This window comes from Cetorhinus maximus, chromosome 3 (assembly GCF_964194155.1).
Source record: "Cetorhinus maximus chromosome 3, sCetMax3.hap1.1, whole genome shotgun sequence".
NCBI lineage: Eukaryota > Metazoa > Chordata > Chondrichthyes > Lamniformes > Cetorhinidae > Cetorhinus > Cetorhinus maximus.
The window spans coordinates 58,685,605-58,702,643 of record NC_135881.1 but is presented as its reverse complement, the minus strand read 5'-3'; the positions used below and the strand labels follow the sequence as shown (position 1 = coordinate 58,702,643).

General features: G+C 43.2%; 1 protein-coding gene across 3 annotated transcripts in view; it reads left to right on the top strand.

The window, feature by feature from the left end:
- adam22 (ADAM metallopeptidase domain 22) overlaps nt 1-17,039 on the top strand; it is a 493,639-nt gene that overhangs the window by 455,808 nt on the left and 20,792 nt on the right. For all 3 annotated transcript variants that reach the window (XR_013576156.1, XM_078538421.1, XM_078538420.1), the window contains one exon: nt 3,972-4,038. Coding sequence is in view for 2 of the 3 variants with exons in the window: in XM_078538421.1 (XP_078394547.1) it covers nt 3,972-4,038 (67 nt within the window). In the remaining variant the exon portion in view is untranslated. The remainder of the gene's footprint in view (nt 1-3,971; nt 4,039-17,039) is intronic.

Here is a 17,039-nt window from a genome sequence, read left to right as displayed (position 1 = left end):
GGTCTAGTGAGAAGGAGGAATTGAAGGAAATTAGCATTACTAAAACAATAGTCCTGGAGAAATTAATAGGACTGAAAGCCGATCAATCCCCAGGGCCTGATAATCTATATCCCAGAACGGCTAACCTAACATCAGTGGTAGGGAAAATGCTAGAGTCTGTTATGAAGGATGTGATAACTGCACACATGGAAAATATCAACAGGATTAGACAAAGTCATCATGGATTTAAGAAAGGGAAATCGTGTTTGACAAACCTACTGGAGTTTTTTGAGGACATAACTAGCAGAATAGATAAGGGAGAACCAGTGGATATGGTGTATTTGGATTTTCAGAAAGCTTTTGGTAAAGTTTATTTTTTATTCATTCAAGGGATGTGGGCTTTGCTGGCTAGGCCAGCATTTATTGCCCACCCTTAATTGCCCTTGAGAAGGTGGTGGGGAGCTGCCTTCTTGAACCGCTGCAATCCATGTGGTATAGGTACACCCACAGTGCTGTTAGGGAGGGAGTTCCAGGATTTTGACCCAGCGACAGTGAAGTAATGGTGATATATTTCCAAGTCAGGAAATATTAAAGAGACAAGTCTAAAGGCACTGTCTCTGAATGCATGGAGCATTTGCAATAAGGTCGATGAATTAATAGTGCAAATAGATGTAAACGGGTACAATATGATTGCAATTACGGAAAAACATGCAAGGTGACCGAGGCTGGGAACTGAGTAGCCACGGGTACTCTATCTTTAGGAAGGACAAGGAAAAAGGAAAAGGAGGTGAGGTGGCGTTGTTAATTAAGGGTGAAATTAGTGCAATAGTGAGAAAGGATATTGGCTCATAAAATCTAGATGTAGAATCAATCTGGCTGGAGTTAATAAGCAACAAGGGGCTGAAAACATTAGTGGGAGTTGTCTATACTTGTCCAAACTATAGCGGTAAGGTACAGTCCAGCATTAAACTGGAAATGAGAGATGCACATAAGAAGGGTGCTACAGTAATCATGGTGACTTCAATCTACATGTAGACTGGGCAAACCAAATTAGTAATAAAACTGTGGCGGATGAATTCCTGCAGTGTGTATGGGATGGTTTTTTAGTCCAGTACATCAAGGAATCAACTAGGGAATAGGCTATCCTAGATTTGGTATTTTGCAATGAGAAGGATTTAATTAATAATCTTGTTGTGCGGGAAAAAGCAGAATGGCAGAGTATTATTTAAATAGTGATAGATTGGGAAATGTTGATGTACAAAGGAACCTGGGTGTCCTTGTACACCAATCACTGTAAGCAGACATGCAGGTGCAGTAAGCAGTTAAGAAGGCAAATGGTGTGTTGGCCTTCATTGCAAGAGGACTTGAGTACAGGAGCAAGGATGTCTTGCTGCAGCTCTACAGGCCTTGGTGAGACCACACCTCGAGTATTGAGTGCAGCTTTAGTCTCCTTACCTAAGAAAGGATATACTTGCAATAGAGGGAGTGCAGTGAAGGTTCACCAGACTGATTCCTGGGATGGTAAGATTGTCGTGTGAGGAGAGATTGGGTGTACTAGGCTTGTATTCACTAGAGTTTAGAAGAGTGAGAGGGAATCTTATTGAAACATATGAAATTCTGATAGGGCTGGACAGACTGGATGCAGGGATGATGCTTCCTTTGGCTGGGGTGTCTAGAACAAAAGGTCGCAGTCTCAGGATATGGGATAGACCATTTAGGACTGAGATGAGGAGAAACTTCTTTACTCAGAGGGTGATGAACCTGTGGAATTCCCTACCATAGATGGCTGTGGAAACCAAATCACTGTATATATTTAAGAAGGAAATAGATAGATTTCTAGACTCTAAAGGCGTCAAGAATAATGCAAAGAGCTTGGGAATACGGCGTTGAGATAGATGATCAGCCATGTGCTGGCAAGGTCATTCGGCAGGGAGGTCCAGGGGTGGCTTACCTTGACCTTGATGGTCCCTGTGCTTCTGTAGCTTTATGTGGTGAACTGAGGTGGGGCTTCTACCCCATGAAGTGTTGACTCCCCGTTGGATAGTTGCACCTTGTCCGCGCAGCTCCGACAGTCTATTTAGCTGGATATCCTTGTCAAGGGTACCGAAGCCTGTGGCTAGCAGGCTTGCAGCCTTTCTACTGAAGTCTGAAGTAATGATGTCCCTTAAAGAAGTTTTGGTGCAAGGGCTCCGAATCAATGGCTGATCTGGGCCATGTGTGAAGCCCATTGAAGGTGGGAGCAACAAATTGTGATCCATCTTTAAAGTTCTTCAAGTGTAGATGTAGCTTTAAGACAGAAGAGTGTTTCAAGATTGTGTTGCCGATAATTAATGAAGAAGGGATTTCCGCGCACTTGCCGGGTTTCGGCACGAATTTCAAAATAACAGCGGCGCTCCGATGAAGAAGGAGAACTCAAAATGGCTGCACAGCAACACATGCTACAGGTCAGGAGGACGGAATTCTCATTGGCCGGGAGGCCGAAAAATCGCCTCAATGAAAAATATTTTCTCTGTCTTTTATTCTTCGTCCCATTCCGAACTCAGGCACCACGTTGGGAGGACACGGAGTCAGGGTTTCAGCTAGCGACTGAAATTAGCAGCAGTGTTTTTGCCTGATGTGATTAGAGAGAAAATTCACAGGACTGGCTATTCTGGAAATTTAAAAGAATTTTCTCTCACCATGCAGGCTGCTGGCTCTGTTTGGTTGAAGTTGAACTTCCATAGGAGATTCAGTGAAGTACCTTTTTCTTGCTTCCAGGCTCTTGTGCCTCTGGAGATTCGCCTGTGAGTTTTCTTAGTGCCTTAGCTTCTGGAGTGAGGTTGATTCAGCGCAGAAAATGTTGAAGGTGTTCTTTTCTTTAGTTTTTCAGCATTGTAGTGAGGATGTGGATTTTTTTATTCCTTGTTGCCACCATGATGGATTCTACTGCTGTTACCATGATATATTCTGTTGTTATCGCTACAGTTGAAGGATACTGCTTGGACACTATGAAAGTATGTGTCTTGTGTAAGTTACAAGGAGGTCTTTATTAACAATACTGAACTATGCACATATTTACAGTAGGTATGGAGCAGACTCCATACCAGGTCTTTATACATTGTTATTCATCTCTAGATTGGCCCTAGCTCTAGGTCATGTGCCTTCTTACATCACTGTGTGGGTGGTACTGTACTCAGTCTCATGGTAATCCTTTAGGTACCAGATGCTTCAACTACACTGACTTGCTCCATCCTTCACAACTTTCTAGCCTTTGGATATACCCTTTTCTCAAGGTCCACATTTCAGTACCAGACAAAACACTTCAAATCACTGTCTCGATAATCCTTTTCTTAAGATCTCTACTTACTCATGTGCTCAATTATTTATGTTTGGAGAATACATTTTTTGCCATTGGTATTCTAACTCTGATTTCTTTATGACAGTAACCATCTTCTGACAAGATACTTCACAGTTACTTAAATAGTGATAACTGTTCCAGCTGTTAACCATTTATCTTCTTCATTTCTTCCAATCTTTATAACTTTCATCTTTTATACATTAACTTTCATTCTGTAAGCTTTCAGTGGATCATTCTATCCCTTAGTGTCTGTACTAGCACAGGGGCCTAGTCGTCAGCAAATCTCACTACCTTCACCAATTAGCCTCCTTCTTTAACTCCTTTTTGTATTTCATCTAGTGCTTCCTTTATCATGATTCCTGGTTAAATGTTAAAGAGCAATGGTGATAGTAGACAGCCTAGTCTCACCCAGTGCCCAATTACGTTGAAGTTCAGTTCTAAAAGTTAGAAGAACAGCTAACAATTTGTAGCCCTAAATATGTAGGAGAAGCACTTTATATTCAAAACAGTACAACAGTAAAATAGAAGGTATTTCCTTTCATATTAATGTTTGTGTTTAATTATCCGTGATCACTGAATTGTTTTAAAATTGTGCTGATGATGTAATTTATCTGTTTTATAACATCTCTGATTTTTCCTGTTTTATTTTCTTCAGGGAACTTAGGAGCCAACCGAAAGAAAAATAAAGGAAGGAAATTTAGACCGCGTTCTAATTCTACAGAGTGAGTACAGAACTTTATATATATGTGTATAAATTATGTAACCACTGCATAAATTCTCACAGATTAAGCAACTTCAGCAAGTGCATTTTCATTCATTGAACTTTTAACTATTTGCCTTTGCCATTTTTTCTTACTGAAATGTAACTTGAAGAAGGAGTTAAAATTGTCCATTTGAAGATAATTAACATACAGGTTATATGAGTTACTTTCATTCAAATCAGAATTTATTTTGTTAATATGATATTGTTACATTTTGTAGTTTGATTCAGAAAAATGTATTTCCTCTTGGAATTAACTTGGACTAGACTTCTGCACTTCTCTCTCAATATTCTTTGTTTCATTGTACTCAATCTGGAACTGTAGTTAGCAAAAAAAAAATTGTTTCACTTTCAATCTTCTCCACATGTCATAGTTCAAATCCTAAATGTTATAAAGCCGTGTGTGTGTGTGTGTGTGTGTGTGTGTGTGTGTGTGTACACGCTCCCTTTAAATTCTATGTTTGACTTCTGAAACTTCTATAAAATCCGCATGACAATTTTCTCTACTTGCACCATGTTTGGGAATTTCACTTCCTGTTTGTTCTTCCTTAGTATTGATGCTGTTATCAGAACCGTTCAGCTGCTGATCATGCTGTTGACCAGAATAGTTATAAAGTTAACTGTGCATTTGTGGAGAGAGAAACAGAGGCTGTGATTTTCCGGCCCTGTTGGCGTTGGGCATTGGGCATCATGGCCGGTGGGGCGGTCGACAATATGGCAAGAAGGCCAAAAATCAGTTTTGCACCATCGTGAAACCAGTTTGCGATTGTCCACCCATCAATGGCGGGCTGTATTTCTTGCCGCTGAACATCAAGAACCTGATTTCAATGCTTTAGCATCTCATTATAAGCCCTGCTCGCTGGAATCATCACCCATGCTAGGTCATCCACGCAATTGCACTGACATGTTTCATAAGTGAACATAAGCGATTTGCACCCAGCGAGCTGCACTTCACTCGGGACTTCGAGGTTTGTTTGCCTACCTTGCTTTGGGCTGCACTCACAGTCATCAGCAACAGACTTCACAGGCAACACCACATCACTTTTAGGGGGCTCACAGACAGGTCTCTGCCTACCTGACCAGCAGTAAGGCAAGGGTGGCTTTTCAACGGCTGCAGAGCTAGGGCTTGCTTAGGGAAGGGGGGTATCCCAGGGTGTGTGTGTGTGGGACACATATTGATCTGTGCAAGCGGCCTCAAGATGGTGAGGGCTGAGGAGGCAGTCTCCAGAGGAGATGAGGCCAAATGGAATTGTAAGGATGTGTGTGAGACAGTGAGTGGTGATGTCCCTTAAGCTGGCAGTGAGTGAGATGCCAGTGGATGCGTGATGGGCTTGGGGGTATGTGAGTTTAGAGTGATGAGATGGTTGACTTACCCTGGCAGCACGGATGAGATCATTCATCTGTTTTCTGCTTTGGATGGCCGACCTGTTGTGTACAGCATTGACATGACCACCTCCCTAGCCGGAGTGGTGAGACTGATGGTCCTCCTGCAGCCAGAGCAGGAATAGAGGACATTGCGGTGGACCTCCACGGCATCCAGAAAGTGTCCCAAGGGATGTGTCACTGAATCGGGGGGCTGAATTCTTCTTGGCTTTGGGGGCCATGTCTTCACCGGAGCAATCCTGGGCTGCAAGCATTGAGAAGTATGCCCGCGGCTGCAGTTTAAATATGGCGCCCTATGTGAGAAAGCAGTGAGGTAACAGTGTGGCGGCAAATCAGAGGCTGCCCGCTAGCAAGAGGCCATGTTTCTTGTGGCTGCATAATTAATGAGGGAGGAATGGGACGATATGTGCGAAAACTCTCAATTGCGGTTGGTGGGTAAAATGACTTTTTTCCCACCCGCTACCGCACTTTGTAATCTAAATCTTGGTGTGCAGGGGACAATTTCAAAGTTTGCGGATGACATAAAACTTGGGAGAATTGTAAACTGTGAGGAGGTCAGTGTAGAACTTCAAAAGGACATTAACACATTGGTGGAGTGGGCAGACAGGTGGCAGATGAAGTTCAATGTGGAGAAGTGTGAGATACAAAGGTACAAAGAACATGGAGAGACAGTATAAAATAAAGGATACTATTCTAAAGGTTGTGCAGGAGCAAAGAGACCTAGGTATATATGTACATAAGCCATTAAAGATGGCAGGACAGGTAGAGAGAGCTGTTACTAAAGCATACAGTATTCTAGGCTTCATTAATAGGGGCATAGGGCATAGAGTACAAGAGCAGGGAGGTTATGGTGAACTTATATAAGACACTGGTTAGACCTCAGCTGGAGTATTGTGTACAGTTGTGGGTGCCACACTATAGGAAGAATATGAACACATTGGAGATAGTGCAGAAGAGGTTTATGAGGATGGTTCCAGGGATGAGACACTTCAGTTGCGAGGAAAGATTATAGAAGTTGGGACTGTTTTCCTTGGAGAGGAGGAGGTTAAGAGGAGACAATAGAAGTTTTCAAAATCATGAGGGGTCTGGACAGAGTCGACACGGAGAAACTGTTCCTGCTCGTAAACGGATCGGGAACCAGAGGGCACAGTTTTAAAATGTTTTGTCAAAGAAGCAAATGTGAGGTGAGAAAACACTTTTTCACATAGTGAGTGGTTAGGGCTTGGAATGCACTGCCTGGAAGTGTGGTGGAGGTTGGTTCAACTGAGGCATTTAAGAGGATTTTGAATGATTATTTAAATAGAAACAATATGCAGAGTTATGGGCAAAAGGCAGGAGATTGGCACTAAGCTAAAATGCTTAGACAGCCGGTACAGACACAATGGGCCGAATGGCCTCCTTCTACACCGTAACAATTCTGTGATTCTGTGATCTGGGACGATTCCACACAGAGTTAACGGTTTCGGCTATTTGTTTCAGATTGCCTGCATCCACAGTATTTTGCTCTTCCAGGTGTAGATTAGTTCTGTAGTTAAGAAAATAGCTACACTGTCAATCAAATAGTAGTTGAAGGAAACATTCTAAAAAATTCAAACACTGTATGGCGAAGGAAGGTGTCGGACTCCATTTGGACAGATAAAGAGAAGCTTTGTCCATCAAGTCAGGAAGGACATCATCCACTGAGTGTTAGGCGGTGAGGGGAAGGAGGAACCATAGTCGAGAAGAAAACATCACAACAAGACTAAATTTATCTTCCAGGATGGAAAATTGAAGAAGTCCTGGAGTGCAATTTAAACATTTTCTTGTGAAAGTAAGGCCCGGATTTTCGCCATGACGGAGAGCTCTCCATCGTGGCAAAAATCCCAGAAATGGCAAAAAATGCTAAGTCCCATCCCTGAACCCAACATTTCCCATCTTCATGGGGGGGGGCGGGACTGGAGTAGGGCCGGGTTCGCGTATGTGTGATTCGTGGAGGCAGCTAGCCATTTAAATCACTAGCTATATCCACTGTAGCGAGATTTTAGAAGAACAGGTGTGGAATCCAGAGTGTGCAGATTAGAACAGGTAAGACAAGGTCTGAACTTGGTGGATGTGTTTGGACAGTTAATGTTCCCCTTGGGATCATCAAAAGTGAACATGATTATGCATATTTTACGCACAAAATCATTGGAATTGTCAAGCTGTTAAAGGACCACTCATCTGTCAAGGAACTGTTAAAGAGCTGTCCAGCTGTCGAGGAATTATTAAATAGCTGTCCACCTGTCAAGGAACTGTCAAGGAATTGTCCAGCTGCCAAGGAACTGTCAAACAACTGTCCAACTGTCAAGAAACTGTCCAAGCTGTAAAAGTACAGTCTAGGAACTGTCCAACTGTCAAGGAACTGTCCAGTTGTCAAGGAACTGTTAAAGAGCTATCCAGCTTTCAGAGCTAACCAGGAAGTCTCAAGCCTGTCAAAGCTGTCCAGCAAGTGTCAAAGCTCTCAAGAAACTGTCCAAGGATGCTAGGTGAGTTGACATGGCGGGGCAAGGGCAAAGAGTGGTGCGTGGGGGGCGTGTGTTAGCACTAAGTTGGAATAGGTGTATGGGGCAGTGGAATGGTTAGAGGGGTACTGAGTTTGCATGGGGGCATGCAGCCATGGTGATGGGGGCATGGGTTGGCATATGTTGGCATGGATGGGGCACAGGGATTGTGTGGGGGGTGAAGAGGGGTGACAGCTGGAGGAATGTTTTTTGTTTTACTATTATTTTTTTATTTATTTATTAGCCTGCAGCAGTATCTTTTGCCGTATGAGTTAATGGAAGAAATTGGGCCTCATTTTGCCTGTTTTTTGTATGTAAAATAGAAACACGTGACCAATTTAGCAGTGCAACACCCCATGCCCAAACGGGACTGGAACTACATCTTGTGCGAGATTGATTCAGACACTCAAGAGTCCCTGGCGGCAACTCAAAACAAGTACTACCCTAATTAAAATATGGAACTAATGTGTTTGTGCCTTAACCATGGCCCTTTTGTGATTTGATGTCAGGGAGTGCCCGATTCATCAGTTCCTAACCCTGCCCAATATCTGTCAGGAATCAGGCCAAAAGGGTAAGTCTTTCAAGTTAGTCCTTCAAGGCTGCTGGTGTAATTTTGGACCAATTGGTTTTTCACTGCTCACTAGCTTTGGAGATTGCATTTTGGGAGGTGTACTGATAGTATTGACTTCCATACAATCGTGGAAGTTAGGAATGCTACTTGGGTTGCCTTTGAGGCTGCCAAATGAAGAAAAGCAGCAGCAGCAACGAAGATCTATAGGGTGGTAGAAGAGGGGAAATAAGGGGAGGTCAAATGCAGGTCTATCTTACCTAAATCTGACCGAGGAGTAGTGTGTCAGGTGGCTCTGCTTCAGCAAGAAGGCAGTGACTGGGGTGAATCATCTGTTTCAACAAGAAATGGAGCCCAGCACTAGATGAAGCACTGCTTTGCCTGCAGCAGTGCAGGGCACTGTAGATCGCAACTGTAATGCCTCTGGGTCCTACATACTTATGTTCCTATGCTCTGCTTTCACATTGATATTTCAGCCAAACAGGCTTCCCTTCTAGCCTGTCTTGCTGTTTAATGTTTTGCTGTTAACCACTGGCCAGCCACCACTGCTGCAAGATAAATAAGTCTGTGCTGCCACAGCAATTTCTGGTCCTGCCCCTGCTGTTTAGCCAGTTCCCTGGCACACCCAGTGTAATCAGCTCCACAGCACTTTCTGGGACCATTCTTGAAAATTTTCCCTCACCTTCATTGCAGAATGGTCATTCTGAGGCTTCAGAAAACTGAAACTAAATTCAAAGCCACCATTAAAATCAACAGTGTGTATTCTATTGTTGCCAAAGGTTTTGGCGCATGACTCAATCAGTGAGATGCAGAGGATGCCAGTTTGAGTGAGTGGTAATAAGCACACCAATTGGGCTCAATAACAGATTGACAACACTTAGCAGGCATCCTGTTTGAGGGAAGAGCATATATAAGTCTAATGTGAACCAATTGGAATCATTTTTATAGCTTAGTATGGATGCAGTTCTTCTGTGTAATACAGCAGATTACAACTGAGATTCTATATACAGTTTGCTTTGAAGGGATCACAGTCTGTAGCTTAACATGTAATGTAGAAAGATGCAAGGTCTCTCCATATTGCTTAGTGTGATTTATCCAGAAAGAGGCAGAGAGTGTACCTGGTTGGAGAATGCACTGGGACAACTGCTTCAGCTTCAGCTCTGGAACGCCGGGTTTGAAGAAACAAAATGAAGAGTGACATCACAGGAAAATCATAAGTTCATTGGTTGGTGAGAAACTGCTGTTGGCAGTGTCTTTAAATGTTGTAAATTAGAAAAGCATATTACTTTTAAAGAAGTAGGTATATGGATTTAAGTAGGAAACACTTGGAACAGGGGAATCAATTTAAGTCAGGGCCAGTAAAGTAATATAAGTAAACCAAGGTACGTCAAAGTTAACATAAGGAAAGTAAAGTTAAGACATGGCAGGGCAGCTCGGTTGTCTGGAATGCGTGTGCTGTAATATGTGGGAAGTCATGACCACTGCTGGTGTCCTAGATGACCACACGTGCAGGAAGTGCTGCCAGCTGTAGAAACTTGAGCTTCGGGTTTTGGAGCTCGAGTGGTGGCTGGAGTCACTGTGGTGCATCCACGAGGCTGAGAGCTATGTGCATAGCACGTTCAGAGAGGTGGTCACATTGCAGGCTAGGTGCATGCAGGCAGAAAGGGAATGGGTGACTGCCAGGCAGCCCAAGAGAACCAGGCAGACAGTGCAGGAGTCCACTAGGATCCCGCTTGCAAATCGGTTTTCCGTTTTGTATACTGGTGAGGGTGTTGGTTCCTCAGAGGAGTGCAGTCAGAGCCAAGTTTGTGGCACCATGGCTGTACAGGAGGGGAGGAAGAAGAGTGGAAGAGCAATTGTGATAGGGGATTCATTAGTTAGGGGAACAGACAGGCATTTCTGCAGCCGTAGACGTGACTCCAGGAAGGTATGTTGCCTCCCTAGTGCCAGGGTCAAGGATGTCACCGAGCAGCTGCAGGACGTTCTTCCGGGGCAGGGTGATCAGCCAGAGGTTGTCGTCCACATTGGTACCAATGACTTAGGTAGGAAGGAGGATGTGGTCCTGCGATCAGAATTTAGGGAGCTAGGTCGAAAATGAGCAAGTAGGACCTCAAATGTAGTAATCTCCAGATTACTCCCAGTACCACGTGCAAGTGATTACAGAAATAGGAGGATGAAGCAGATGAATGCGTGGCTAGAAAATTGGTACAGGCAGGAGACCTTTAGATTCCTGAGACACTGGGACTGGCTCTGAGTGAGATGGCACCTGTACAAGCCGAACGGATTACACCTGAACAGACCTAGGACTGACTTCCTTGCAGGGCATTTTGCTATTGCTGTTGTTAAGGCATTACACTAACTCGGCAGGGTTGTGGGAACCAGGAGAGAGTATTAGAGATGAATATCAAGCAGCACAAAATACTGGGAGAGACAGGTAACACTAGTATAGAGAATAGTAAGTTAACATGTGGAGTCGGAGTAAGGGAGAAAGTCATGAAGTCTAAATCAGGGTTACTATGCATGTATGTGAATACATGGAGTATAGTAAATGAGATTGGGGAGTTACAGGCGCAGATCGCCATATGGAAATATGATGTTGGAGTGATAACAAAGACCTGGCACAAGGAAGGGCAGCACTAGGTGTTTAATATTCCTGGGTACAAGGTGTTCAGAAAATATAGGAAAGGAAGAAAAGGAGGAGGGGTGGTGGTATTGGTTAAGGAGAGCTTTGCAGTGCTGGAGAAAGAGGATGTCACAGAGGGTTCCAGGACAGAAACAGTGTGGCTACAGCTAAGGAACAAAAAGGATGTAATTACATTTCTCAGTGTAATCTATTGACCCCCAACTAGTGGAAAGGATGTAAAGGAACAAATCTGTAGGGAAATTACAGAGAGATGCAAACACTACAGAGTAGTTATAATTGGGGGCTTTAATTACCCAAATATAGACTGAGACAGTGGTAGCATAAAGGGAAAAGAGGGACAAGAGTTTCTAGATCGCATTCAGGAGAATTTCCTACAGCAGTATATGTCCAGTCCAACAAGAAAGGATGCACTGTTGGACCTGGTTCTTGGAAATGAGGTGGGCCAAGTAGATCAAGTGTCAGTAGGGGAACATTTAGGAGACAGTGATCATTGTGTTGAAAGGTATAGGATGATGGTAGAAAAGGACAATGTGCAATCCAGAGTAAGAATAATTAACTGGGGGAGACACGACTTCAATGGGGCAAGAATGGAGCTGGGCCTGATAGACTGGAACCGAAAGTTGGCAGGAAAAACTGTAGCTGAACAATGAGCTACCTTCAAAGAAGGAATGGTTTGGGCACAATCAAGGTATATTCCCTCAAAAGGGAAAGGTAGGACAAACAAATCCAGAGCTCCCTGGATGAAAAAGGAGATACAAATTAAGATAAAGAAGAAAAAGTGTGCCTATGACAGGTATCAGGTAGAAAATACAACTGAGAACCAAGCGGAATACAAAAGGTTCAGAGAGGAGGTGAAAAAGCAAGTAAGAGAAGCAAAAAGGGTTTATGAGAAAAGACTGGCAGCCAATATAAAGAGGAATCCCAAAGTCTTCTATCGGCACATATAAAAGTAAGAGGGTGGTTAAAAGGAGGAGTAGGGTCAATTAGCAACCAAAAAGGGGATTTACACATTGGGGCATCGGGCATGGCTGAGGTGTTAAATGAATACTTTGTCTTTACCAAGGAAGCAGATGCTACCGAGGTCACGATGACAGAGGTGACAGAGATGTCACTAGAAGGGTTCAAAATTGATAAGGAGGAAGTGTTGGATAACTGTTGATACTTAAGGTTGACAAGGGACCAGATGAGATGCATCCAAGGATATTGAAGGAAATAAGAGTGGAAATTGCAGGGGCATGGCGATAATCTTTCAGTCTTTCCTAGACTCAGAGGAGGTGCTAGAGGACTGGAGATATGCAAACATTATGCCCTACGCCCAAAAAAGGTTGTAAGGCTAAGCCCAGCAATTATAGACCAGTCAGTTTAATTAAGTGGTGGGGAAGCTTCGAGAGAAAATTATTCACGATAGAATTAATAGTCACATGGAAAAATGTGGGTTGATTAGGAAGAGCCAGCATGGTTTTTTAATGGGGAAATCATGTTTAACTAACTTGTTGGAGTTTTTAAAAAAAGTAACAGAGTTAATGAGGGTAAGGCTGTTGATGTGGTGTATATCGACTTTAAAAAGGCATTCGATACGGTGCCACACTACAGACTTGTGAGAAAAGCTAACATGGATACAAAATTGGCTGAGTAATATGAAACAGAGGGTAATGGTCAATGGATATTTTTTGGACTGGAGGAAGGATTGTAGAGGAGTTCCCCAGGGGTCGTATTGGTACCCTTGCTTATCCTGATATATATTAATGATCTTGATCTTGCTGTGCAGGGGACAATTTCAAAGTTTGTGGATGATACAAAACTTGGAAGCATTGCAAACTGTGAGGAGGACAGTATAGAACTTCAAAAGGACATAGACAAGTTGGTGGAGTGGGAGTGGGCAGATAGGTGGCAGATGAAGTCCAATGCGGAGAAGTGTGAGGTGATTTGTTTCGGAGGAAGAACATGGAGAGACAATATAAAATAAGAAATACAATCCTTAAGGATGTGCAGGAGCAGAGAGACCTGGGTGTATATGTGCATTGATCACTGAAGGTGGCAGGACAGGCGGAGAGAGCAGTTAATAAAGCATACAGTATCCTGGGCTTTATTAATAGGGGCATAGAGTACAAGAGCAGGAAGGCTATGCTGAGTTTATATAAGACACTAGTTAGACCTCACCTGGAGTATTGTGTACAATTCTGGGCGCCACACTATAGGAGGGATGTGATTGCATTGGAGAGATTGCAGAAGAGGTTTACAAGAATGGTTCCAGGAATGAGAAAGTTGAGTTATGAAGATAGATTGGAGAGGTTGGGACTGTTCTCCTTGGAGAGGAGAAGGCTAAGAGAAAATTTGATAGAGGTGTTCAGAATCATGGGGGGGCTGGATAGAGTAGATAGTGAGAAACTGTTCCCGCTCGTCAAAGGATCGAGAACGAGAGGGCACAGATTTAAAATGATTTGCAAAAGAAGCTAATGCGATGTAAGAAAAAACCTTTTCACACAGCGAGTGGTTCGGGTCTGGAATGCAGTGCCTGGAAGTGCGGTGGAGGCAGGTTCAATCGAGGCATTCAAGAGGGCATCAGATGATTATTTGATTAGAAACAGTGTGTAAGGGTAGTGGGAAAAAGCAGGTGAATGGCACTAAGTTACAATGCTGATTTGGAGAGCTGGTGCAGTCATGATGGGCCGAATAGCCTCCTTTGGCGCTGTAACAATTCTGTGATTCTGTTATGGACTAATAACAATTTAGTTTCATAACAATATTTTTTACAATAGTGTAGAGTTTAGATGCTTGTATATAGTTTGGTGTGATGGTATGTCGTAACAGTTGCCTTTTGTAGTTTGGTTTGTTCAACAAGAAAGCAGTCACTGCTGCTCCTTTCTTCCAAACCCCCTTTTGGAATAACTTTACAGTTTACGACTACGCAATGTATGAAGACGCTTTGAGGCCCAATTCATTGGGCTAAGTTTATAATTTGGACAGTTTTCATGAACACTGGATTGTGTTTTATTTCAATTAATTCTGTTGTAAATCAATAAGCAGTAGATCATCTGTATATGCTGGGTAGATTCATTACCAGTCATAAGGTTTTATTAGGGCTTGGTCCATGATGTGTGGAGAAGACTCACTTGGAGATACATTCTCAATAAATAATTTATCTTTAAAATCTAACCAAACTGTTGAGTCCTTCAGATCTTCATTAATTGGTTAAATAATCATTTCAAAGTTGAGAAAAGAGAATGTTTTTAAAAACCTAATAGGAGTGCCATATATTTGAAATAACTTGCTTATCAGTTGTGGGTGTTCTAACTTCACACACTGCTTCAAAATAAGAAGGTTTGTTAAATCTCAGTGATCATTTATTATGGTGCATTTTATAATACTGCTTATTTTTGATGTACTTTTGTAGTTTTAAGTAATGGCAATACAAAGATGTAGTTAAGTGTTTTGTGAAGCCACAGCCATTAAGTGATAAGCCACATGACAATTGTTTTCATCTGAGCTGTTTTTTTTAAGCATGATGTTGAAACCTCTAACCAGAGACAAATGAGCTTGTTATATAATGCAAGGTTTTGTTTGATTCTGTATTTTATATGTGTATTGGAAATGACTACAAGAGGCACATAGTTTAAAACACAGCGGCCAAGAAATTCGAGCACCTGTTTTTAGACTCAGCATTGGTGAAGATGCCCTGCCTGAAACTGGCATTCGACCCATTGCTGATGCAAACCAGGGGCCCAACACCTGTTTTCGGGACTTCTTGTGATGATGGTTCTATCAGCAACTGATCTCACTTGTGTCACACATACTGTGGTCCTGTTCAGGCATGCAACAACCAAACTAGCATTTTGTAAAGAGTTCACTGGAGGTTACTATCCAAAAGTTAATTTAAAAGTTTTTTTTTACCTGCCTGAATGTGGAATTCTAATTCATAATGTGGAACGGACCATGTTTGCCCTCCTCCCTGTTGTTTCTTTCTCCCAGGTCTTCCACCCAGATTCCCCATATGCCCTCAGCCAGCATCCCAATTTGCCACGATCCTTCTGCTGGCCTAATTCTGCTGGCAAAGTCATTGCATTCCATAAAGTTCTTGACACTATAACTATTTGCTTTTGACATGCTATTTCCCAGCAAGACAATAGTCAGCAATGTGGAATTTTGCACACGAGTTTCATACTTAGGAACATAGGATTTAGGAGCAGGAGTAGGCCATTCAGCCCTTCAAGCCTGCTCTGCGATTCGATAGGATCATGGTTGATCTGATTGTGGTCCCAACTCCACTTTCCTGCCTGCTCCACATAACCTTTGACACCCATGTCTATCAAAAAACTATCTAACTCAGCCTTGAAGTATCAATACATTCTGACCCAACCTCCTCTGCCTTCCGGAGAACTTCACAGACTAACAACCCTCTGAGAGAAAAATGTTCCCTCATCTCTGTCTTAAAAGGGAGACCTCTTACTTTTAAATTGTATCCCCTAGTTCTTGTCTCCTCCACATGAGGAAACATCCTCCTGGTATCCACCCTATCAAGTCCCTTGAGGATCTTCCACCTCTCGTTCTTCTAAGCTCCAATGGCCCAAACTGTTCAACCTTTTTTCATAAGATAAGCCCATCATCTCAGAAATGAGTCAAGTGTACCTACCCCTGATCTGCTTCCAATGCAACTATATCCTTTTTCAAATAAGGAGTCCAAACTGTACACAATACTCCAAAACAAAAACAGAATTACCTGGAAAAACTCAGCAGGTCTGGCAGCATCGGTGGAGAAGAAATCAGTTAACGTTTCGAGTCTTCACGACCCTTCAGCAGAACCGAAGTATAGTTAGGAGAAAGGTGAAATATAAGCTGGTTTAAGGTGGGGGGGCGGGGGGAGAGAGAAGTTGAGGGTGTGGTGATTGTGGAGATAAGCAAGCAGTGAAAGGAGCAGATAATCAAAAGATGTCACAGACAAAAGGATCAAAGAGGTGTTGAAGGTGGTGATATTTGTCTAAGAAAAGTGCTAATTAAGAATGGAAGACAGGACACTCAAGGTACAACTCTAGTGGGGGTGGGGTGGAAAGACTAACAAGGTTTTAGTTTTAGATTTAAAAATAATGGAAATAGGTGGGAAAAGAGAATCTATATAAATTATTGAAAAAAAAGGGAGGGGGGAGAAACAGGGTGGGGATGGGGGGAGGGGGAGTTTAAGATCTAAAGTTGTTGAATTCAATATTCAGCCCGGAAGGCTGTAAAGTGCCTATTCGGAAGATGAGGTGCTGTTCCTCCAGTTTGCGTTGGGCTTCACTGGAACAATGCAGCAAGCCAAGGACAGACATGTGGGCAAGAGAACAGGGTGGAGTGTTAAAATGGCAAGCGACAGGGAGGTTTGGGTCTTTCTTGCGGACAGACCGCAGGTGTTCTGCAAAGCGGTCGCCCAGTTTGCGTTTGGTCTCTCCAATGTAGAGGAGACCGCATTGGGAGCAATGAATGTAGTAGACTAAGTTAGGGGAAATGCAAATGAAATGCTGCTTCACTTGAAAGGAGTGTTTGGGCCCTTGGACGGTGAGGAGAGAGGAAGTGAAGGGGCAGGTGTTGCATCTTCTGTGTGGGCATGGGGAGGTGCCATAGGTGGGGGTTGAGGAGTAGGGGGTGATGGAGGAGTGGACCGGGGTGTCCCGGAGGGAACGATCCCTACGGAATGCCGTCGGGGGGGGTGAAGGGAAGATGTGTTTGGTGGTGGCATCATGCTGGAGTTGTCGGAAATGGCGGAGGATGATCCTTTGAATGCGGAGGCTGGTGGGGTGATAAGTGAGGACAAGGGGGACCCTATTATGTTTCTGGGAAGGAGGAGAAGGTGTGAGGGAGGATGTGCCGGATATGGG